The sequence below is a fragment of the Dendrobates tinctorius genome, unplaced genomic scaffold (assembly GCF_039654945.1).
Source record: "Dendrobates tinctorius isolate UK_male_01 unplaced genomic scaffold, ASM3965494v1 ptg000174l, whole genome shotgun sequence".
Classification (NCBI taxonomy): Eukaryota; Metazoa; Chordata; class Amphibia; order Anura; family Dendrobatidae; genus Dendrobates; species Dendrobates tinctorius.
The window spans coordinates 13,095,915-13,122,148 of record NW_027361841.1 but is presented as its reverse complement, the minus strand read 5'-3'; the positions used below and the strand labels follow the sequence as shown (position 1 = coordinate 13,122,148).

Below are 26,234 nucleotides of genomic sequence, written 5' to 3'. Positions count from 1 at the left end.
GATTCTGACAATGATCATATTAGTTTCCTACTATGAGGAAATCAGCTAGAAAGGGGACAATTAGTCTGTTTTTTTTTCTCTGATGTGGGCCGTAACATCTGTTATTAACTTTGTGAACACCCGAGGTAATACTGCTAGGACAAAGTGGAGGGTATTGTTTTGAAAGTATCTCATGACCCCCTATTGTCACTGCCACTCTGAGAAATTCTTGCAATTCTGCATGCATTGGCAAATGGTACTGCCATATAACATACAGTGAAGAGTAACTTTACTGCAGATTTTATTGACTCCATTTCGTATGTGGAAATTTTTAAGAACTTGCTCAGATTTTTAGGCTGATTATCATCCTGTAGGAGCTGTCTGGCTTCTTCATTAAAAAAGGGGTGAATAGAACCCTTTCCCAGCCTGCTTCAGTGGAATTTCTAGTAAGATGTTCTTTCTTAACATATTTAAGAATTCTCTCTTTAATGCCAGTTGTTCTGGCAGAGACGCTCGAGGGCCAGTCATCACAAATCTCTCTGGTGGATGTGTCAAAAACTACAGCCTAAACCCTGATCTTATTATGCGGAGGATCCAGACACTGGAGGAAATGTTTTCTCAGGCTGGAAGGAAGAGAGAGCCCCCCTCACCTGGAGAATAAAGTCATTTCGAGAGTCTCCTGCTCTCCTGGGAAGGACTGCCGAACAGAAACCCTTTAGTTTTTGTGAATCAGTCATCTCACCTTTCTTGCTCTCTGAACACCCTCTTTTGCTTGAATTTCATCCCAGGATTCCTCAGAAAAGTCTAATTTGTGCAAGCCTGGCATAATCTTTTAGGCAATGCTCTGGCTAACACCTGGCCATAAAGCGCACGTGTTCTATGATTAGATTTTGCTGAGCATTTTTTTGCGATCTCCGAGCCATAGAGGAGCGAAAGAGAGATTAAGCCTCATTAGCAGGTTTGAATTTCACATAGATCACTCACCACTCAGAGGATATAAATGGGTACCGTAACAGGAGGCAGTATGTTATCCAAATTCTCTCATTTGGATACAGCGGAATCTTCTATTCTTCTGGAGCTGTGCCGACTTGACCTGGAAACCCATGAGTCCCTGTTCCTGTGTACACCATTCGAGTGGCCACTCTTGTCCAGACGTGGCTGCTGACTTTCCTGAGGATGCTTCTGGCACCTTGGCTGGAGACGCTGTAGCTGATACTTCAGCTCCAATTGCTGCTGCATTGCATGCTGCTTTTGCTGTAAAGAGAGCCATAATAAAAAAAAAATCACATAAGCCTCTGCCTGACCAGCGATCCTCCCTTCAATAGGTAAGTTTCAAGGGGATCTGCCAGCCTGCACACTCCTGCATCTTCCAGTACCCGTCCCCGGAAGTATAATTCCAGGTGAAAGGTCATAATGGTGCGACTTGGGTTTTGCATCGTGACCGTGCATCTAGGACACGCGCCTGTTGGACACCATGTGGTGATGGTACCGGAGATCCATGCCACATCCAATTGACGAGACCCCAGTGGTCCCCTGCAGCGCTTCCAGCTTCTTGGTGCTGCCACAGCAGAGACTGGGCCCTGCTGGAAACCAGATGGTACAGGTCTGGGAACTACATTTCCTTCTTTTTCTTTTTGCTGCCATCCAAGAAAGCTCCTCCGTCAACCACAGAAAACCACTAATGCTGAGAGAGTCACCACCCTTTTTACCTTTTGAAGGTTTCCAGTCTTGAAGAGTGGATCCCCTATCTCGTTGGTGCGGTCATCTGTGACAGAAATTTTTTGAGGTAAGAAGAAATATCCCTCTGTCAAGCTCCTCAGATGATGCTGTCAGTTTAGACTGTGGTATGTGAGGGGTAAAAGTATTGAAATCTTAGCCAGATCCAGTCTCAGCCCCCGTAGCAGAAGCCTAGGTGGGGTATTACAGCTGGCTTCTGCTATGAATAACACTGGCACAACTCCAGTACCCATGCCATCCTTAAGAAGAAACTGTACACCCAGTTGCAGAAAGGCTGCATTTGCAGGAAGAGGTTAACAAATAGATGGAACTCCTTTGTTAAAGACATGAACTATACGTTTATTTAACTCAAGGTCTATCACAGAATTTTAATAGCATATTATTGAATATTATGTGAAAATAGAAGAAAGGAAGCATGTAGCCTACTTGTAAAAAATTGAAACAAAATATTTTGTTATATATGACATCTGGCCTAGGGAAAGCACTTGTGCTGGGTGCACTTGTGCAATATATTTCTCACTGCAATATTGTTGAAGTGTATGCAGTTAAACATAGCAGTCGGACAGGGCAGGACACAAGTAAGCTATGCAAGATATACTGCAGTGATCCCTAACTTTTCTGACCTTGAGAGCCACATTTAGCTTTGAGAGAGGGTCAAAAACCACATTTAGGTCTAAGAGAGCGTGGCGAGAAACATTCAGCTCCCACCCCCCCCAAAGTAGCATCATACAGAGACCCCATTACTGGTGTAATGACAGTCAAAGCTTTTCCACAGAAACACCAAGGTAGTGTACCAAAATTCAGAGATTCCCACAATTCCATTATTCAGTATTATAGCATCTATCATTCCCACTATACTGCTGCATCCAGCTTCAAGCACTTCCTCTGACAGTTTACATCTGGTGTCCAGCGTACCATACTTAAATTATCACCAAATCCCCAAGGCCAGAATACGCACATTCAGATTTACACTTTTATGCAAAAGTCACCATCAGGAGACCTGCTTTTCATATTTGATAGACGTATTACTAATGCAACAAGCCGGCAGGCAGCCGTAAGCAACACATCATGGGCTTGAAAGCCACATGTGGGGTCCCAAGCTACAGGTTGGGGACCCATGTTATACTGTATTCAAACAAGCATGCTTCCTGCTCAATTGTGCTGCATAACATTTTCATAACTCTTTGCTTCATCTATGTTTTAGCTACTGCTTTCTTCAACATCTGCCGCCCTTTTACACATTTTGTGTACTCTCTTTATAACAGTCCCTCTCTCCCCCCCTCCCATGCACAGATCTCCTGCTCTTCCCACATTTCTGAAGAACTTCAAACCATCCACTACCACCATACAACACACAAAACATTTGCATAAATCATTGAACCACCTCTTTATTCTTCACCTGCCACTGGCAACATCTCCCCTAACCTTTGCCCTCCTTCCACTAGTAATCATAGCTATTTTCTTGTTGCACATAGAAACCCTGCTAATCTTATTAACATTCAGTTCAAGTCTTCTCCTGTCTCTTTTAACTGTGCTTTCTGATACTCGTGGTCAGTGTATATCAAACTTCCCTTACTTCCACAACTTTTTTCTTTTCAATTGCCTTTCACAGAAACTTGGCTAGAGCAGTCAGACACCACTGCTGCTGCTGATCTTTTGTGTGGTCGGCTACATTTTTCACATACCCCTAGACCTGAGGGCAGACAAGATGGAAGTGTTTGTCTGCTCCTTTTACAACAATATTTTTTCCAAATTATACCACTGTACCCTCATTTATGTTTCCTGACTTTGAGGTCCACATAGTTAGACTCTAAAAATCTTGTCACTATGAGTGGTGGCTGTATATCATCCTCCAGGCAAAACCATCCAGTTCCTGGATTATTATGGCTTCCACTCTTTCTTTCATGTGACATTTCCACTCTCATAATGAGGAACTTTAACATAACCATTGATAATCGACTCTCTGCATCAAGTATTCATCTTTTTTCTTAAATAGACACTGTCAGAACAGAATGACTGTTGAACCTAAATCCCGCTGCTCAGTGTGCAAAGGTTGTTTCTCAATCTCCTCCCCTGCTTCTTCTTTGATAAACAGTTTTGGATTCATAGATCCAGTGAAGGGCGAAGATAGAAAAAAATCAGCTAATAGGGTGTATTTAAATGATTGGCCACACCATGATGCACCAAGCACCTGTACTTAGTTTCAACAGTCATTCTGTGCTGACAAAGTCACTTTATCCTCCTCTCTTGGACTTTCATACTTCACTAACTCTCCTACGCATGAAGATGGGAATAAACTAGACCTGGTTTTCTCTTGGCTCTGCTCAGTGTATAACTTTACTTACTCTTCTCTCCTGCTATCTAGCTAAACTTTCTTTATCTGTCAAGAACTGTCACAACCTTATATAATTAAAGGGGTTGTCCCATGAGCAAAGTACATTTTAACCAATAGCTTTAATAATAATCTTATAAATGTGGAACATGGTCAGATATACCACAGCTCCTGAGCAGAGGAAAATACAAAAGAGAGTATACCGACATTACAGCATGGGATTGCAGATGCTTTCTGTTAGGTAAAACAAGTTTTTAAATTATCAGAGAAATGTTTTTCCTTGCAAAAACAATCGAATATCAATTGAATAAAGTGTGCCAAAAGAAATGCTGTGATCGATATTTGACAGGGAAAATCCACATATGAATCAAAAACTCTAAAACACTAGGTGCAAATCTTTGGCTTTGTCATCTTCCACTTTGTACAGTCAAGGCATGTTAAGGGTTAGTTGGGAGGAATGGCAATCTTTCTCATTCATTTGCAAATTTACGAACAGCAAGCTCCTATTCACATGCAAAGAGCATCAGTTTTGGTAGCAGGGATGAAAATTAAGATCTGAAGATGTGACATGTTAACCCATAGGTGATTTATATTGCCACTGCATGGTTCACAAACTGCAGCTTACCAAGAAACAAATGCATTTATATAATTAAAAACTCTGCACTTAAGTGTTTCTGCACATTAATATTTAAGCCTCTTGTTCGTTGAGACTTCAGCATAAATCCTGATACGGCTGATTAAGTCACAGTGTCATTTTCCTGCCTTCTCCGGCAAGAAAGTATATCCTAATCTTTTAGCTGTGACCATGAATAATGATAGGTAGGGTTCAGCTAACAACATGATTGGTAGTGCCACTTTTATTTTTATCTTAATTCTCAAGATAGATGTAAGCAATTGGAGGACTGCATGTCTGAAGAGCGTATGAAAGAGATATTTGAGGATTGTGTCTTGATTGCTTTACATCAGTCTTATTTAGAGGAATTGAAAACTATGTGTATACATCTCAGTATATTGTCACCTGAAATTTCTTAATTCTGTGCTATAAGAGTCATGAAAAAGCAATAAAACTAAATTTTAAAGGGACATTCTAGGAATAACTAAGATTTTGTTTTTATACCTAGTGCATGGCCTTAAGGGTGGTACATGACAAAAGGGACAAAAAGAACACCAACGGGAGATTAAGGTAGTTTGAACCTGCATTAAGAACACAGCGTTTTTCTCATACTGTTCCTTTAACTTGCTTTACAGAAAAAAAGAATATTGGATAATATATGTGCACTTGATATACTCAATATACTATATTATAGATTAGCGTCATAGCGCTTAATAATCAATCATTTCTATCAAAGTGACAAACTAGAGAATAGATTTTCTGGTACAAACTAGATACAGCTGACTTTAATGCTTTTTCGCCTGACATTAATACCAGAAATAAAAACATAATACTGGCTAATATATAAATCTAACAGTTGGGTATATAGGTAATTTAGAATGTATCTAGCTAAACAAGAGCAGATTAAAAAAAAATTGGAAAACAATAAAATAAATATACCCACGGCTCTATATTGTCTGAATTGTGGTAGAGGAACGGTCTTGTACACAAAATCTCCAATTCATTCCAACAAGCAGTAATCGACTGAATTTCCAGATATTTTGCAATTAAGATGTGACATTATTTTGTGGTTTATGGTTCTTACTAAACACCTCATGGAAATATGATTATATTTGATGTGCTCCACCTCTTTAAGGTTGAGATTTTGCAGAGTCAGCTCAAGAAATTAAAACACTGTGTGATACCACAGCTTAGATGCAATGTCTTTGGATGGTCAAGAACTTATTATATGTTGGAATAAATAGGACATTTTTATATTGGACTGTTCTGCTTGCACTAATGAGAAAATAAAGCAGTGAGGACAACATATTTTATAATATTGGCTCAGCTATTCTGGATAACCGACCAATAATTTGGCTTGAACGCTCAGTTATGGATTGGGATTTGGTTTCTTACCCTTTACAATATTTGCAGGAAAATCTACTGCAAATGATAGAGTGTTGGCAAGAAAAAATGCTACTGTAAAATACAATGACATGTTAAATTTGGGCACCCATGATTAAAATTACTGTTATTGTGAACAGGCAAACAAGTTGAAGATGAAATCATCTCTAAAAGGCCTTAAGTTAAAGATTACACAATTCCTTTGTATTTTAGGCAAAAATATTTATATATTGTTATTTTTTACCTATTAAAAATAACAAAATGGAAAATGAGTAGATGCAAAAGTTTGGGCACCTTTGGAGATTTGTGTGCTCAGATAACGTTGATCAAGGTTTCAGACTTTACTTAGCCTTTAAGGGTATGGCACACGCTGCGGATTCACCTGCGGGTTTTTTCCCGCAGAAACGCAGGTAAAACCGCAAGTAAAGTGACCTGCGGTTTTGCTGCGGTTTGGCATGCGGTTTCACACCTCTACTATGTTAAAGGTGTGAAACCGCAGCAGAATCCGCAGAAACAATTGACATGCTGCGGAAAAAAAACGCAGCTTTTCCGCAGGTAAAAAACCGCAGCGTGAGCACTGCGGTTTTGAAAACCCATAGGCTAACATGGTGAAGTACCATGTCTGCGGAACTGCTGCAGTTCTGCAGGGCCAAAACCGCAGCAGAACTGCAGCAAAACCACAGCATGTGCACATGGCCTTAGGGTTATGGTTTGTTCATTATCATCATTAGGAAAGTCCAGCAATATTTCCAGGTTTATAAAAACCCAACCTCCTCCAACTTTGTGCCAAAAAAAAACAGTAGCCATGGGTTCTTCTAAGCAGCTGCCTTGCACTCTGAAAATGAAAATGGTGGAGGCCCATAAAGCAGGAGAAGGCTATAAGAACAAGGTGTTTTCAACTTGCCCTTTGCTCAGTTCAAAATGTAATGGCAGTTAACAGAAATAGTGTAGGTCAAGCTAAGGTCTGCAAGACCAAGTTAAATTTCAGTGATAGCTGCTCGCAGGATTGCTAAAGAGGCAAATCAGAACCCCCACTTGACTGCTAAAGACCTTCAGAAAGATTTAGCAGACTTTGGAGTTGTGGTCCATTTTGTCTCCTATTCAGAGACACCTGAACAAATATGGCCTTCATGGAAGAGTCATTAGAAGAAAACATCTCCTGCATCCTCACCATAAAATTCAGCATCAGAAGTATGCAAAAGAACATCTAAACAAGCCTGATGCATTTTAGAAGCAAGTCTTCTAGACCAGTGTTTCCCAAACTCCAGTCTTCACGGACCCCACGGGTCATGTTTTCAGCATTTCCATAGAATTGCACAGATGGTGGAAGTATCATCAAGGCATCAGGAATTCTCTCTCTTGTGCGACACTATGGAAATCCTGAAAACATGACCCGTGGGGTCCATGAGGACTGGAGTTTGGGAAACACTGCACTAGACTGATGAAAATGAAATAGTACTCTTGGGCCACATTGAGCAAAGACAGGGGTCTCAAATTTGGCTGGGTATATGGGCTGCACATCGGAAAAATTTGAATTTGGTGGGCCGCATTCTTTGTGACAGTTTTAGTGATACCATTTTTTTCTATAAACTTTTTGATATTTTTTGTGCTGAGTTTATTTTAGTTTTTTTAAACAGAATTAATTATACAGTATGATTTATGGTAGTTTAATACCTTGGGCCATTATGAATGTAGCGATAAGAAACGTGCGTTTTTTTGGTTTACTTGTTTAGTTTGTATATAAAACAGCATTTGAAGTGGCAAAATATTTTTTCATGTTTTATTTTGATTTTTCTTTTTGTTACAATTTTGCAATTTTGTTTCCCCCAATTGGCCACATACAGTAATATTGTCTTACAATATTATTACTTATGCTCCATCATGGTCCCCTTCTTGTATTAAATCCCCATCCTGGTTCCCTTTTTGTACTAATGCCCCATCCTGGTTCCCTTCTTGTACTAATTCCCCATCTTGGTTCCCTTCTTATACTAATGCCACATCCTGGTCCCATTCTGGTTCCCTTCCTGTAACAATGCCTCATCTTGTTCCCCAGCTTGTAGCAATGTCCCCATCCAGGAGTAATATCTCATCAGGAGTAATTTCCCTATCCAGTAGTTATGTCCCCATCCCGGTCCCCAATCAGGAGTAGTGTCCCCATCAGAAGTAATTTCTCCATCCAGGACCCATGTCCCCAAAACAGGAGTAATATCCCCATTCATGAGTAATGTCCCCATTCAAGAGTAATGTTCCGGTGAATGGCAGTGATGCCAAAAGTCGCCGCACTGGCACACCGATGTAAGCTGCTGGCCTCTGATTGGCTGCTGGCATTAGTATTGCTATGCAAAGATCTTGTCTCTGCACGTTAATATGTTTCAAATGAATGAAAGCACTGCCGTTAGCGTCCTTCTGGACCACGCCACAATCATCAAGGATGCCTAATGAAGCAGCCTCAGGGGCCGCATGTTTGAATCCCCTGATCAAAGGCATGTGAGGAGAAAAAATGGCACAGAATTTTCAGGAAATGAATATCACACCAGGCATGTGAGGAGAAAAAATGGCACAGAATTTTCAGGAAATGAATATCACACCAGCCATTAAGCCTGGTGGTGGATAAATCATGCTTTGGGGTTGTGTTGCAGCTAATGGCATGGGGAACATTTCACAGGTAGAGGGAACAATGACTTCAGTGAAATTTCCACAAATTCTTCATGCAAGCATAACACCATCTGTAAAAAGCTGAAGTTGGAAAGAGAATGGTTTCTACAAATAGATAATGATCCTAAACACACATCAATATCCACAATAGACTACCTCAAAAGTGCAAGCTGAAGGTTTTGCAATGGTCTTCACAGTCCCCTGATCTGAATATCATTGAAAATCTGCAACTAGACCTCAAAATGACAGTGTATGCAGACGACCCAGGAATCTCACAGAACTGGAAGAATTCTCCAAGGAAGAATGGATGAAAATCCCTCAAACAAAAATGGAAAGACTCTACTAACCATGCAGGGTGCCCAAGCTTTTGCATCGGCCCATTTTACATTTTGGTAATTTTTAATATGTAAAAGATGAAAATATATATTTTTTGCCTAAAATGCAAAGTAAACGTGTCATCTTTAACTTTAGGCCTTATAGAGATAATTTCCTTAGCAACTTTCATAGCTGTTCTCAATAACAGTAATTTTGTAAAGGGGTGCCAAAACTTTTACATGCCACTGCATGCTCTTTTTTATGCTTTTTATGTGCTTTTTTACCATTTGCTTGAATAGGTAAAAGACGTTGAAAAGATGCTGGAAGAATTGACAACCGCAAATTTGAAACTGCGTAAATCTGCAAGCAAAAAACAAGCAGCATGTGCATGCGATTGTGGAAATCTCATTCCCTTTGCTGATACAGTAAAATGCTGCATTTTTTAGTGCAAAAAATGCAATGTGTTAACATTCCTTTATTGGGAAATAGTGCTTTATAGCATTCACTATGTAATAATAGTTGCAGCACAAAGTACAAATAATTCATGTGCTCTGACAGGCTCAAAACACAGAACATTTATGAATTTACTCAGAATACCCCAGTAGAGGATCTGAAATGAGTTTTTCTTACACTATCCCTAAAACACCATTCCTTTTACTTGATAACTTAGAGATGTATACCAATTACTGAGATAGCTTCTACCATTTCTGGTAAACAGTGCCAGAAAGGGATACAGGTTCTATTGGTTCTATTCTTGGCTGTGTCTCCAATCCATGTGGGTTAATAACTATTTTACCTACTAGTCTCCAATCCATGTGGGTTAATGACTACTATTTTGCTACTTTTCTTTGTTTTTTTTTTTGCCATGTTATGGAATCATGATGGAATCATGATGTGCTATGTGAAATTCTATGCTAAAAGAGAGAAAAAATGCAATGCAGGCTTATATTCAATATTTGTTTTTTTAAAAAAGGGGGGTCATTGAATGAGACTTTTTTAGAAATCATACTTACATGTCACTGGCTTACCGCTTATCTGAGCGGCTCCTTAGATTATATAATGAAGTCGATAAACATAAAATACCCAGTAATTGCACTGTTGTTAGTAGTATAAGGGTACCATTACACTTAGCGATGCACTAGCGATCCCGACCACGATATGACCCGGTCAGGATCGCTGGTACATCGCTAAGTGGTCGCTAGTGAGCTGCCACACAGGCAGATCTCACCAGCGACATAGCAGCGGTCGGGGGTCGCTACTTACCTGTCAGACGAGGCGATCCTGATGTCCTCCCACCCGCGTCCACGGGTTGCTCGTCGGCGCCACAGGAAGCGCCCGACGAGAAGCGGCCCAGGACGTTCTCACGCGATCAGCGATAATCAGTGGGGGAGCCGGTCGGAGGTAAGTATCACACATAGCGATATCGCTAGCAATATCGCTGCTGCGTCACAAAACCAGTGACGTTATAGCGATATTGCTAGCGATATCGCTTAGTGTAACAGGCCCTTAAGTCACTTTATGTTTCATTGCTTTCTAGTGATTGGACTAAATCAATTAAATTGCAGACAAGATTATAAATGACCAGCTAAGTGGAAACATCTCTCGTGTTCGTGTTGATTCTAATTCGCCACTACAGTCATAACAAAGGGGTAAGAAAAGGCAGTCATTTGGTTTTCACCACTTCTATAAAGAATTCCATTAGATAGGAACCAAAGTTCATAAACTTTAAGTGATGTACATTACACAAACACATTACTTACAGCCGCAACATTCACAAAATCATCATCTGAAAGAGTCTCCAACATCTCGGACACAGAGGTTCTTATCAACTTCAGCGTCAGCCCGCTGACACTCCCGCTCCTTTAGAAAGAGACATGAGAATGAGACAGGGGTTACACAAACAAATCAGCCTGAAATATCCCAATCAGTTTCAGGTGCAATGTCAATGAAAGTAATTGAAAAGCTTTTCTTGGTTCTCCATGTACGTCCACTTCTGCCTCCTTGGGATAATAGACTTTTTAAGGGATCTAAATGGCAGCTTGTCTGCTTCAGGGCAAAGCTCAAACAGGAGGCATTGCAAATGCTGATGAAACACATTTCAGTAATATAAAAGTATTTCAATCCATTTAAAACATCAGATGCAATCTATTCCATCAAAGCGATAAACTAGAGAATAGATTTTTTTACTACAAAGCAATCTACTAGACCCATCAGGCTTGATGCTTTTCCCCCTGACATTAGCCTAACAAAGAGTCCTCTGTGGAAGCCAAGACAGGCTTTTAATAGACTCAATCTCTCACTTTTCACTCAAAATATACAACTATAAATAAATGAAAAAAAGACAATAAGAATGTTTAGGAAATGGAATTGTTAATAAGGAAGCAAACCCATGTTACATATTGGGTCGGATCTTTTTTTAAGTAATTATAGTCACCAAATATGCATACACTATGCACAAATATTGCATTTCCTATCTTGACACACATACCAGAATGCAGCAAGATACCATGATGCAGAAAACAGTAACTTGGCACCTAATATGACTTGTTTGATATCTTGCGCTGTAGATAAGATATTTTTCTGCATGATGGGATAGATATGGCATTGTATGTTAGGTTATACAGTAAGATGCTACATCTTTAATGGTAAACAAATGTACTAAATTTATCAAAGCATGGATGTGTTTATGTGTAAAGGTACATTACCTATTTAAATGGGTGGTCCCATGAACAAAGTACATTTTAATCAATAGCACTTATAATAAAATGTTCCACATTTAGATGTATTAAAACATTGTTGCTATGCTAAGATAATCTTATAAATGTGCCCCTGCAATGTCTGTGTCTGACCATGCAGAACTGCTCTAGTTCAAAGTTTGCATATACCCCAGCGTCTGGCGCAAATTAAAAAAAAACAGCAGAGACTCACAGCTGAGGTTACATGTTTCCCATCCTGAGGTAAAGGCTCCGTTACACACAACGATATTGTGAAAGATATCGTTGCAACGTCACCAGTTTGGTGACGCTGCAGCGATGTCGAAACAACATCGTTGCGTGTGACAGTTGGCTGATCGATAATTGTTGCCTAATGGTCTGGGCCATAAATCTATCGTTGGTCTCCCGCTGGGCAGCACACATCGCTGCGTGTGACAGCGAGAGACCAATGATCAGCGAGCTCCCAGCGCCATACAGCAGATGCTGGTAGCAGGTATCCAGGGTGAACAGCGGGTAACTGAGGCCTGTTTCACACTTGCTTTTTTTTGCAGCGCGTTTTTCCCGCAAAAAAACGCATTGAAAAACGCATACAAAAGCATACAACTGCTGCGTTTTTTTCAAGCATTTTTATGAGCATGCATGAAAAAAACGCAGCATTTTTATGCGTTTGTATGCGTTTTTAGTGCGTTTTTACCGCGTTTGCGTTTTTTTCCAACATTAGGTGGCCCCTCACACTAACCCAAACCATGACTTTACTAACCCTAACCCTAACCCTAACCCTGACCCTAACCCTAACCCTAACCCTTAACCAAACCATACTTAACCCTAACCCTGACCCTAACCCTTAACCAAACCATACTTAACCCTAACCCTAACCCTTAACCAAACCATACTTAACCCTGACCCTAACCCTAACCCTAACCCTGACCCTAACCCTTAACCAAACCATACTTAACCCTAACCCTGACCCTAACCCTGACCCTAACCCTTAACCAAACCATACTTAACCCTAACCCTGACCCTAACCCTGACCCTAACCCTAACCCTAACCCTGACCCTAACCCTAACCCTTAACCAAACCATACTTAACCCTAACCCTAACCCTTAACCAAACCATACTTAACCCTAACCCAAACCCTAACTAACCTTAACCCTAACCCTAACCCTGACCCTAACCCTAACCCTAACCCTAACCCTGACCCTAACCCTTAACCAAACCATACTTAACCCTAACCCTAACCCTAACCCTGACCCTAACCCTAACCCTTAACCAAACCATACTTAACCCTAACCCTGACCCTAACCCTTAACCAAACCATACTTAACCCTAACCCAAACCCTAACTAACCTTAACCCTAACCCTAACCCTGACCCTAACCCTAACCCTGACCCTAACCCTTAACCAAACCATACTTAACCCTAACCCTGACCCTAACCCTTAACCAAACCATACTTAACCCTAACCCTGACCCTAACCCTGACCCTAACCCTAACCCTTAACCAAACCATACTTAACCCTAACCCTGACCCTAACCCTTAACCAAACCATACTTAACCCTAACCCTAACCCTGACCCTAACCCTAACCCTAACCCTGACCCTAACCCTTAACCAAACCATACTTAACCCTAACCCTGACCCTAACCCTTAACCAAACCATACTTAACCCTAACACTGACCCTAACCCTGACCCTAACCCTTAACCAAACCATACTTAACCCTAACCCTGACCCTAACCCTGACCCTAACCCTGACCCTAACCCTGACCCTAACCCTAACCCTTAACCAAACCATACTTAACCCTAACCCTGACCCTAACCCTGACCCTAACCCTTAACCAAACCATACTTAACCCTAACCCTGACCCTAACCCTAACCCTAACCCTGACCCTAACCCTTAACCAAACCATACTTAACCCTAACCCTGACCCTAACCCTTAACCAAACCATACTTAACCCTAACCCAAACCCTAACTAACCTTAACCCTAACCCTAACCCTGACCCTAACCCTAACCCTGACCCTGACCCTAACCCTTAACCAAACCATACTTAACCCTAACCCTAACCCTGACCCTAACCCTTAACCAAACCATACTTAACCCTAACCCTGACCCTAACCCTGACCCTAACCCTTAACCAAACCATACTAAACCCTAACCCTGACCCTAACCCTGACCCTAACCCTAACCCTAACCCTGACCCTAACCCTAACACTAACCCTTAACCAAACCATACTTAACCCTAACCCTGACCCTAACCCTTAACCAAACCATACTTAACCCTAACCCTAACCCTAACCCTAACCCTGACCCTAACCCTTAACCAAACCATACTTAACCCTAACCCTGACCCTAACCCTAACCCTAACCCTGACCCTAACCCTTAACCAAACCATACTTAACCCTAACCCTAACCCTGACCCTAACCCTTAACCAAACCATACTTAACCCTAACCCTGACCCTAACCCTGACCCTAACCCTTAACCAAACCATACTAAACCCTAACCCTGACCCTAACCCTGACCCTAACCCTAACCCTAACCCTGACCCTAACCCTATCCTTGACCCTAACCCTAACACTAACCCTTAACCAAACCATACTTAACCCTAACCCTGACCCTAACCCTTAACCAAACCATACTTAACCCTAACCCTGACCCTAACCCTAACCCTAACCCTGACCCTAACCCTAACCCTAAACCCCCTTAACTAACCCTAACTTTACCCAAACCCCTAAATTCCATTGTCTAAACTAATGGTAAAAAAAAAAACGCATGTGCAAAAAACCGCATACATAAGCATGCCAATGCGCACATATGCTCACCATAGACTTATAATGGGTGTCTTGCTGTAAAAAAACGCATTGCGCGCGCATGCGTTTTTTTGAGGCAAATCGGACGCACAAAAAATGCAACAAGTTGCATTTTGTGCGCCCGAGCGCATACCGCAAAAAAACGCATGCGTGGTAAAACGAGTACAAACGCATGTGTATGCGCACATAAGCGCATCCCATGCAAAGTATAGGAAAAAAAAACGCATGCGCTATTTAGCGCTAAATTACCGCGAAAAAAAACGCAAATGTGAAACCAGCCTAAGCGCCGCGCGGTGCTTAGTTACCCCGTTTACCCTGGATACCAGCGTGCTCGTTGGTCCTGATCGCTGGTGAGTCTGCCGATGTGACAGCTCACCAGCAACCAGCTAACTATGTCCCAGCGATCCCATCCACGTCAGATCGTTGGTGGGATCGTTGGGACATTGAATCGTGTAACAGGGCCTTAACACATTTTCCTACCAGAGGTAACATATTTCCATGCCTGAGGTAACACATGTCCCTGCATAGGGTATCACATTTTCCTGCCTGAGGTAACACATTTCCCTGCCTAAGGTATCATATTTCCTGCCTAAGGTAACATATTTCCCTGCCTAAGGTAGCACATTTCCCTGCCTGAGGTAGCACATTTCCCTGCCTGGGGTAACGCATGTCCCTGTTTGAACTAACAGATAAGTAACTGTTTCAGCAAAATCTGTAGCCCTGAGCTTATACAGTAAAGACACTGACTTGTTTTAGGAACTCAGAGCACTGTAGATAAGGCAGAAACATTTGCTCATGTTGTAACACCTCAGGCACATACAGTGGGTACAGAAAGTATTCAGACTCCTTGAATTTTTTCACTCTGTTTCATTGCAGCCATTTGATAAATTCGAAAAAGTTCTTTTTTTTTTCCAATTAATGTACACTTCTTGGCTGATGTCATTTTTGTATTGTCAAGTGACACCAAGCCAACGGTTTAGTAATGGAGAGGCATCTGTAAGACACCTATCCATTACTAATCCTATAGTTATTTGGTAAACAAAGACACAGCCAGAATAAAGTCCTTTATTAGAAATCAAACAAAGCACAGTTTTACATTTTTATTTAATCCCACCGAAGCCCTTGTTCTCCTGTAATAAAACTAAAAAAAGAAAACAATATCCCTCACCTGTCCATCGTTGTGTCCCATGCCATAATCCATGTCTGGGGGAAAAACAGTTTTCAACTTGGACGGTGCCAACATGCGACCGTCCAGGCTGAGAACCATTGGGGAATAAACTGCTGCGAGTGCAGCCTCAGTGACTGGGGGTGACGTCATCGAGGTTACCTTTGGGCAGTGAGGCTCCGTTTCCAGCTGGGCTGAGCTGCAGTGACCTCGGTGAGATCCCCGCTAGCACCATGAGAGTTTTTATCATGGTGCTAGCGGGTATCTCACCGAGATCAAAGCAGTTCAGCCCAGCTTGGAATGCAGCCTCAGTGACGTCACTGCTAGTCACTGACGCAGCACTTGCAGCAACCCATTCACCAGTGGTTCTCAGCCTGGATTGTCGTACATTGGCACCGTTCAAGTTGAAAACTATTTCTCCCCTAGACACGGATTACGGCGTGGGACAGAACGAAGTACAGGTATGGTATATTGTTGTTTTATTATTTTAGTTTAATTACAGGAGATTGAGGGCTTTAGTGGAATTAGGTGAGGTCATAAGTATGGTTTAATTAAAATTATTAAAGAACTCTGTGTCATTCTTTCAAATCAAAGGACTTTTTCTGGATGTCTGTGTTTTCTTACAATTTGACTATGGTATTAGTAATGGGGGTGTCTTATTGACGCCTCTCCATTACTAACCTCGGGGCTTGATGTCACCTGACAATACAAAGGTGACATCAACCCCCCAACTATCACCCCACTTGACACCGCTACAGGGCAAGTGGGAAGAGCCGGTCAAAGCAACAGAATTGGCGCATCTAATAGATGTGCCTTTTCTGGGCAGCTGCGGTCTGCTATTTTTAGGCTGGGGGGGCAAATATCCATGGCCCCTTACCAGCCTGAGAATACCAGCCCCCAGCTGTCTGCTATAGCAAAGCTGATTGTCAAAAATTTGGGGGAACTAAGCAGTTTTTTTAAATTATTTATTTAAAGAATTAAAAAAAAAAAAAGAGTGTGGGGACCCCTCTATTCATGACAACTAGCCTTGCTGAACCTGACAGCTGAGGGTTGCAGCCCCAGCTGTGAGTTTTGACTGGTTGGTTAGCAAAAATGCAGGGGAACCCACACTGTTTTTTTTTTTAATTATTTATTTACAGCGCAGGAGCAGCTGATGAATACAACCATCCGCAGCTCCTGCTCTCGCTGTTATTAGTGGTAGCAGGTGTCAGATGATGGGACAAGTAGTCCCATCAGCTGAAACCAGTGACAGTAGGCAAACTTTATATCTCTGATCACAGCAGAGTGCTCACTGCAGCTGTCTGACCAGCGGGGATGATATCACCGCCGATCAGAATTGTTGTTTGCCATGCTGTCATGCACATGACAGCATGGCAAACACTTGATGTTTGGGCTGACCATTCAAGTGAATGGGGTTCGAATTCGGGTCCTGGTACTGTTCTAGTACCCGGACCCGAACTTTTTGCAACTGTTCGGCCAAACCCGAACATCCGATCTCTACTTATGACAATGTGATATTTTAGTTTTTCTTTTTTAGTAAATTTGCAAAATTTTCTACATTTCTGTTTTTTTCCAGTCAAGATGGGGTACAGAGTGTACATTAATGAGAAAAAAATGAACTTTTTTGAATTTACCAAATGGCTGCAATGAAATAAGAGTGAAAAATTTAAAGGGGTCTGAATGCTTTCCGTACCCAAATGTTTTACCTCCGAAAGCAGCAGCTTCAATCCTCTGCTGTTTCACCTTTATACTCACATATCATTAATAAGCAGGAGCAGCTTTGCATCCTCAGACCCGGCCGTTACACAGTACATAGCAGGATCACTTTATAAGATTATCTCAGCACAGGAACATCTTTTTTTAACATGTTCATTTGTGGAACTTATTATTATTCCGAGATCTATTAATTAAAACATACTTTGCTCATTGGACACCTCTTTTAAGCATAATAATAAAAAATAATATTTCTTTCACAAAGAAATTAGTGATAATCTGTAATATAGAACATAATACTTCCTCCCTCAGGCAACCTGAACATGAGCATTGATACTTCTGCATTTCAGGCTTTGTATCCCCATCCTTGTATGAATGGCTCCTTATCCCCATCCTTGTCTGCATGGCTCCTTATCCCCATCCTTGTCTGCATGGATTCGTAATCCATATCCTGGTCTGCATGGCTCCTTATCCCCATCCTTGTCTGCATGGCACAATATCTCCTGTTATGATTGAGTCACCGTAGGAGGCAAAAACAGAAATGCTAGCTAAGTCCAGAAAACCAGAGAAGTTGGCAGCTATCGGACTGCAGACCCCTGAACCTATCAACACAACCAACAGTAGCCGTGGGGGGTTCCTACGATGCCCCAGACCCCTCGATCACAGCCGGAGAACTAAACAGGCCCAAAGAAAGAAAGGGGCAATCCAAACTGCCCCAGAGCAGACCCCAAAGCAATAGGCAGCCCCCAACATATAATGACGGTGAAGCAAGATGAAAACACCAACACAGACAGAAAGATAGACTGAGCAAAGAGGGGCCCAAGTGTTGTGAGTTCATTTTCCCCTTCATTACTGAGGCCCGAGGAACTCCCTCTTCTGGTAAAGAAAGGTAGTGAGCCTGATTATCAAACACCTGAGGCTGATGATGATGACTGGCTGAGTGGAGTTACGGACTGGATATAAGGCTGCCGATGCCCTTCTGCCCTGCGGGTGATTTCTCTGTGGGATCCTTGGAGACCACTCTGAATTCCTGCTCCTCTAAAGCTAAGTTTGCTGCTCGGCCTTTGGCTTTTGTGCTTTGACTTTGTTTTGCTTTGTTTTTCTGGATTTCTGCCATTCCCTGCTGGGGTGTGCTGAATTCATTTAGCTCTGTCTTCTGAAAATACCTGAGTGCTGATTTAGTTTTTGAAGCCTAGCTGCTTCAGGGCCTTTTTCATATCAGCTTGTTGGCTTATGTCTTTGATAGGGTTTTGGCAGATTGCAGACAGCAGCCTTCCTGTCCTTTCCTATCTAGATAGTTGCGGGCCCCGGCTTTGCTCAGTCTATCTTTCTGTCTGTGTTAGTATTTTCATCTTGCTTCACCGTCATTATATGTTGGGGGCTGCCTATTGCTTTGGGGTCTGCTCTGGGGCAGTTTAGATTTCCCCTTTCTTTCTTTAGGCCTATGTAATTCTCCGGCTGTGATCAAGGGGTCTACGGCTTCGTAGGAACCCCCCACGGCTACTGCTAGTTGTGTTGATAGGTTCAGGGGTCTGCAATCTGATAGTTGCCAACTTCTCTGGTTTTCTGGACTTAGCTTGTATTTCTGCTTTTGCCTCCTACAGTGACTCATTCATAACACCCAAGCTAACTAAATAGAAAAGGACAGGAAGGCTGCTGTCTGCAATCCGTGAAAAACCCTATGAAAATAAGAGCCAACAGACTGACAGTGAAAAAGGCCCTGAAGACGCTAGGCTTCAAATAAGATATGTCAGCACTCAGGAATATACCGAAGACAGAGCTATAGGCAAAAGGAGATTCAGCTCACCCCAGCAGGGAATGGCAGAATACTGAAAAGCAAGGAAAACAAAAAACAAAACAAAAAGCTAACAGGCAAATCAGAAACTTAGCTTTAGAGGAGCAGGAATCAGACTGGTGTCCTAGAAGTCCACAGAGAAATCACCCGCAGGGCAGAAGGGCATCGGCAGCCTTATATCCAGTCCGTGACTCCACTCAGCCAGTCATCCTCATTAGACTCAGGTGCCTGATAATCAGGCTCATTACCTTCCTTTACCAGAATAGGGAGTTCACCAGACCCCGTGACGAAGGGGAAAATGAACTCACAACAGTACCTCCCCCTTGAGGAGGGGTCACCGAACCCTCAACCACGCCACCAGGGCGATCAGGGTGAGCCCGATGAAATGCACGCACCAATCTTTTGGCATGAATATCAGAGGCAGAGACCCAGGAATTATCCTCCTGACCATAACCCTTCCACTTAACCAAATACTGGAGTCTCCGTCTAGCCAGACGGGAATCCAGTATTTTCTCTACCTCATATTCCATGTTACCTTCAACCAATACAGGGTCTGGAGGTGCCACCCCAGGAACAACTGGTTCAACAAACCTCTTCAACAAGGACTTATGGAACACATTATGGATTTTAAATGTGACAGGAAGAGCCAAACGAAAAGAGACCGGATTAATAATCTCCAAAATCTTGTAAGGTCCAATAAATCTAGGCTTAAACTTAGGAGAAGCCACCTTCATAGCAATATTTTTTGATGATAGCCACACCATATCAACAATCTTAAACTGGGGACCAATGGTACTATGTCGATTGGAAAACCGCTGGGCCTTTTCCTGGGAGAAAGATAACTTATCCACCACTTGGTCCCAGATCTGGTGCATTCTCTCCACCACAGTGTCAACACCTGGGCAGGCAGAAGGCTCCACCTGCCCTGAAGAAAATCGAGGATGAAACCCAAAGTTACAAACAAAAGGTGACATCAAAGTGGCAGAACTAGCTCTATTATTTAAAGCAAATTCGGCCAAGGGCAAAAATGAAACCCAATCATCCTGATCAGAGGAAATAAACCATCTCAAATACGACTCCAAGGTCTGGTTTGCTCTCTCCGTCTGCTCATTGGTCTGAGGGTGAAAAGCAGAGGAGAAGGACAACTGAATTCCCAGCTTGGAACAGAAAGTCCTCCAAAATCTAGACACAAACTAAACTCCTCTGTCAGACACAATGTTCTCAGGAATCCCGTGTAAGCGAACCACCTGTTGCAAAAACAGGGGCACCAACTCAGAGGAAGATGGCAACTTAGGGAGTGGTACAAGATGAACCATCTTAGAGAACCTATCACAAATCACCCAAATAACAGTCATTCTTTGAGAGACCGGCATATCAGAGATGAAATCCATTGAAATATGGGTCCATGGCCTCCTGGGGACCGGCAAAGGCATCAACAACCCACTAGAGCGAGAACAAGATTTAGACCGGGCGCAAGTCCCACAGGACTGCACAAAATTCCTGACATCATGAGACAAGGTGGGCCACCAAAAAGAGCGACTCACCAGATCTCTAGTACCAAAAATACCTGGATGACCAGCCAATGCAGAGCAATGAACTTCAGACATCACTCTCTTCTTCCACTGGTCAGGAACATACAACTTTCCACTGGGACAACGCTCAGGTTTGTCCTCCTGGAACTCTTGCAGAGCAAGTCTCAAATCGGGCGAGATGGCAGAAAGAACTACCCCTTCGCCTAAGATGGTAGCAGGCTTGGTCACCACAGGAGAATCAGCAAAGAAACTCCTAGAGAGGGCGTCTGCCTTGACATTCTTAGTTCCAGGAAGAAAAGAGACCACAAAATCAAAACGTGTAAAAAACAAGGCCCACCTAGCCTGTCTAGGGTTCAAGCGTTTAGCCAACTCTAGGTAAATCAAATTCTTGTGGTCAGTGAGGACCACAACTTGATGTTTAGCTCCCTCCAACCAATGTCTCCACTCCTCAAATGCCCATTTCATGGCCAACAGTTCCCGATTCCCCACATCATAGTTACGTTCAGACGGAGAGAACTTTCGGGAAAAGAAAGCACAGGGATTCATTTTAGATGTTACAGGATCCTTTTGGGACATAACAGCTCCTGCACCAATCTCAGAAGCATCCACCTCTACCTGGAACGGGAGTGAGACATCAGGTTGCCGCAAAACCGGGGCGGAGGTAAATCTTCGCTTCAGCTCCTGAAGGGAAGCAACAGCCTCAGGAGACCAATTCAACACATCAGCACCCTTCTTAGTCAGATCACTCAATGGCTTGGCAATACTAGAAAATTTTGCTATAAATTTCCGATAAAAATTAGCAAAACCCAAAAACTTCTGGAGGGCCTTCAAAGAAGTGGGCTGAACCCAATCATAAATGGCCTGTACCTTGGCCGGGTCCATTTCAATAGTTGACGGAGACAAAATAAATCCCAAAAATGAAATCCTCTGTACTCCAAAAAGGCATTTCGATCCTTTGACATACAGGGAATTCTCCCTCAAGATCTGGAACACAGTCCGAATATGTTCCACATGAGAATCCCAATCCTTGGAGAAGATCAAAATATCATCCAGATAGATAATCAAAAATTTATCGACAAAGTCTCGGAAAATATCGTTCATGAAGCACTGGAAGACAGAAGGGGCATTAGTGAGCCCAAAAGGCATCACCAGGTACTCAAAATGTCCCTCTGGAGTATTAAACGCCGTCTTCCATTCATCCCCCTGCTTAATGCGGATAAGATTATACGCCCCCCTGAGGTCAAGCTTGGTAAACCAGCAAGCACCTCTAACTCTAGAGAATAGATCCGAAATCAGGGGTAACGGATACTGATATTTAATAGTAATTTTATTGAGGGCACGATAATCAATACAAGGCCTTAAAGAACCATCCTTTTTGGCCACAAAAAAAAACCCGGCACCTAAGGGTGAAGAGGATGGTCTAATATGACCCTTCTCCAACGCCTCCTTAATATAGGACCGCATAGCCTCGTGCTCGGGTACAGATAAATTGAAGAGCCGACCCTTGGGAAATTTACACCCCGAGCTTAGTTAAATTGCACAGTCATAACTCCTATGAGGAGGCAAGGACGCAGATGCATTCTCACTAAATACATCATAAAAGTCCGCAAAATAGTCAGGAACATCATGCGACTGAGGAGAGGTGGAAAAAAACGGAGCCTCACTAAAGGCACACCGACAACCCCAACTCACCACAGACACAGATTTCCAATCCAAAACTGGATTATGAATTTGCAACCAGGGAAACCCCAGAACAACGGCATCATGCAGACCATGCAATACCAAAAATCTGCAATTTTCTTGATGGTATGGGGTGACCCGAATGACCACCTGGGTCCAAAACTGAGGTTTATTTTTAGCCAAAGGAGTAGCATCAATCCCCCTCAAAGGGATAGGCATCTGCAGAGGTGTCATCGGAAATCCACAACGTTTAGCAAAATCCAAGTCCATTAGGTTTAGCGCTGCTCCTGAATCCACAAAAGCCTTGGCGGAAAATGTGGACAGGGAGCAGATCAGAGTAATTGCCAGAAGAAACTTAGGTTGAACACCAACAGAAAACGTGTGTGCAAAGCGTTTCTCTCGTTTAGGACAAACAGAAATAATATGCGAGGCATCTCCACAGAAAAAACACAGCTTATTACGCCTTCTGAACTCCTGACATTGCGCCTTAGACAAAACTCTATCACATTGCATAGGTTCAGACGTCTGTTCAACCGGTGGCAACACCTCTCATGCAATCCTGCGTTCACGTAAACGCAGATCAACCTGAATGGCTAATGACATAGAATCGTCCAGACCAGAGGGAACAGGAAATCCCACCATAGTATCTTTTACGGCTTCTGACAAACCCTTCCGAAAGAGAGCAGCCAAGGCATTATCATTCCAGGTAGTAAGGACCGCCCACTTTTGGAACGTTTGACAGTACAACTCTGCAGAATCTCGACCCTGGTTCAATGCCAACAGGGTCTTTTCAGCCTGATCAATAGCATTAGGTTCGTCATACAACAACCCCAAAGCTTGAAAGAATGCGTTCACATTAGTCAGAATAGGATCATCTGGTTTCAAAGAAAACGCCCAATCCTGGGGATCGCCAGGCATCAAAGAGATGACAATTTTAACCTGCTGCGCGGAGCTCCCTGACGAGTTAGGCTTCAAGGCAAAAAATAATTTACAATTATTTTTGAAACTCAAAAATTTAGATCGATCCCCAAAAAATACATCAGGTGTAGGGATCTTTGGTTCAACAGCATGCGAACGAGCAAGGTAGGCGGAAATTCCCCGCACTTCCGCAGCGAGCTGCTCCACACGATCAGACAATTGCTTTATCTCCATTGAGAGAAAAAAAAAAAATTCCCCCTACGGCCTCAGAGATATAGAGGAAAGAATATAAACACACCTTTTTATTTTTTTTAAACACAATTCTTTCCTGCTATTGAGTACCCTAGGATCTGCGGTATGGCGGGTGATTCTGTTATGATTGAGTCACCGTAGGAGGCAAAAACAGAAATGCTAGCTAAGTCCAGAAAACCAGAGAAGTTGGCAGCTATCGGACTGCAGACCCCTGAACCTATCAACACAACCAACAGTAGCAATGGGGGGTTCGTACGATGCCCCAGACCCCTCGATCACAGCCGGAGAACTAAACAGGCCCAAAGAAAGAAAGGGGAAATCCAAACTGCCCCAGAGCAGACCCCAAAGCAATAGGCAGCCCCCAACATATAATGACGGTGAAGCAAGATGAAAACACCAACACAGACAGAAAGATAGACTGAGCAAAGAGGGGCCCAAGCTATCTAAATAGAAAAGGACAGGAAGGCTGCTGTCTGCAATCCGTGAAAAACCCTATGAAAATAAGAGCCAACAGACTGACAGTGAAAAAGGCCCTGAAGACGCTAGGCTTCAAAAAAGTTATGTCAGCACTCAGGAATATACCGAAGACAGAGCTACAGGCAAAAGGAGATTCAGCTCACCCCAGCAGGGAATGGCAGAATACTGAAAAGCAAGGAAAACAAAAAACAAAATAAAAAGCTAACAGGCAAAACAGAAACTTAGCTTTAGAGGAGCAGGAATCAGACTGGTGTCCTAGAAGTCCACAGAGAAATCACCCGCAGGGCAGAAGGGCGTCGGCAGCCTTATTTCCAGTCCGTGACTCCACTCAGCCAGTCATCCTCATTAGACTCAGGTGCCTGATAATCAGGCTCATTACCTTCCTTTACCAGAATAGGGAGTTCACCAGACCCCAGTGACGAAGGGGAAAATGAACTCACAACAATCTCCATCCTTGCCTCCATGGCTCCTTATCCCCATCCTTGTCTGCGTGGTTCCTTATCCCTATCCTTGTATAAATGGCTCCTTATCCCCTTCCTTGTCTGCATGGTTCCTTATCCCCATCCTTGTCTGCATGGCTCTGTATCCCCATCCTTGTCTGCATGGTTCCTTATCCCTATCCTTGTATAAATGGCTCCTTATCCCCATCCTGGTATACATGGCTCTTTATCCCCATCCTCGTCTGCATGACTCCTTATCCCCATCCTTGTCTTGCTTTTAATTGTGACATTTTGAGACATATCCACTTTAGAAGAGCGAATAAAAAGAAAAAAGCAACCCAAATAAAACACAAAAATAAATAAAGTAAAAAAACTATACATACACATCCACTAGGATAAGCATGTCCTTTGGAGATGCAGCTCCCTGTATGTACCTAAAAACAATCAGAAAAAAAAATATGTTTGTATATGTATATGCTGTATTTATTAAGTATTTTTTTTCCAGTATAAAAAAGTATACAATCTACAGAGCTGGAACTACATGGTTCCATTCACTATAAAGTGGCCATACTTAGGTACTGACGCTCAGCTGATGTTCTCTTCAACAGGAGCTGTTCAGCAGTACCCAAGTGACACCATCACAGAGAATGTAGCTATGGGGTTCTGGTTCCATACTTGGTTTACATCAGTCCACTGAAGTTAAAAAGAACTTAACATTGGGGGTGCTGGGTGTCAGACCCCATCAAACTGATATTGATGAGCTATGGTAAAGATAAGTCATCAATTCTGTAACTCTGGAAGACTCAACTAATAACTAGCCAACTCTATGAGACGCAAATAATATAGTTTGTATCTCTAACTAAATATTAAATATACATAAATGTATCACTTCCCATTTTGGATACATCTGAGAGTGCATAAAGATGATAAAAAAACTCTATTCCTAATATATTTATTCTGCATGACGTAACCTGAATGGAGTTCCATTGTACCAATTTGTAGGCATTGTTTCCTAAATGACACAGTCAGGGAGATCAGCTGCTTTGGAAAATGGATTTGTATAATAGGTTTTTTCTCTTTTGCTTATAAATGTGTTTACCACATTTTCCATGTAACCACTTATGGTAGCCCTGTTCTAATTGAAGGTATTGAATGTATTCTAGTACTGCGTATCAGACGTTTTCAGTGGAACACAATTACTGCATGAGAAGGATGTTTTTAGTAATAAACTAAAGGCCTTTAGAAAAAAGGAACTTGAAGGGCCTTCTGTAATAGTCAGGCTAAAGTGCCTTAGGTATTTCACGAATATAGAGAACATCATGTAGCTACCTTCCCACTCCATCTCTCCATCTATTTTTGCATCTCATAATGCAGAGTATAATAAAAGAATTCCAAGGATGGAGCTATATGGAAAAGATGTCTCTAATTGACATTTTCTATTATAGAAACCAGAGACATGCTACGTCACGTCACTGACCTCTGTTAGAATTACTTCAATCTGCAGCGTTCACTAGCTGTGCACGTATCTGTAGACATGTATGTGTCCATAATGCAACGAGATTAGAAAATGTGCTGTTCTGCACTAATTAAGATTTCCTAGATAATGCTTATAATGTATGAAAATATGCGTAAGAAATTAATTATTTCCTTGACAGGTAATTTTAATCTTTGGCTTATTAAAAAAACGAAGATGAATATATGCATTTAATTACTGATCATTAA

The 26,234-nt window shown here is 42.3% G+C and overlaps 1 protein-coding gene across 4 annotated transcripts in view; it reads right to left on the bottom strand.

The window, feature by feature from the left end:
- Positions 1-26,234, bottom strand: part of CACNA2D1 (calcium voltage-gated channel auxiliary subunit alpha2delta 1) — a 1,206,813-nt gene that overhangs the window by 372,485 nt on the left and 808,094 nt on the right. For all 4 annotated transcript variants that reach the window (XM_073551318.1, XM_073551320.1, XM_073551319.1 and 1 more), the window contains exons 9-10: positions 24,896-24,946; positions 10,775-10,874 (exon numbers count right to left, since the gene is read on the bottom strand). In XM_073551318.1, coding sequence (XP_073407419.1) covers positions 10,775-10,874; positions 24,896-24,946 — 151 coding nt within the window. The remainder of the gene's footprint in view (positions 1-10,774; positions 10,875-24,895; positions 24,947-26,234) is intronic.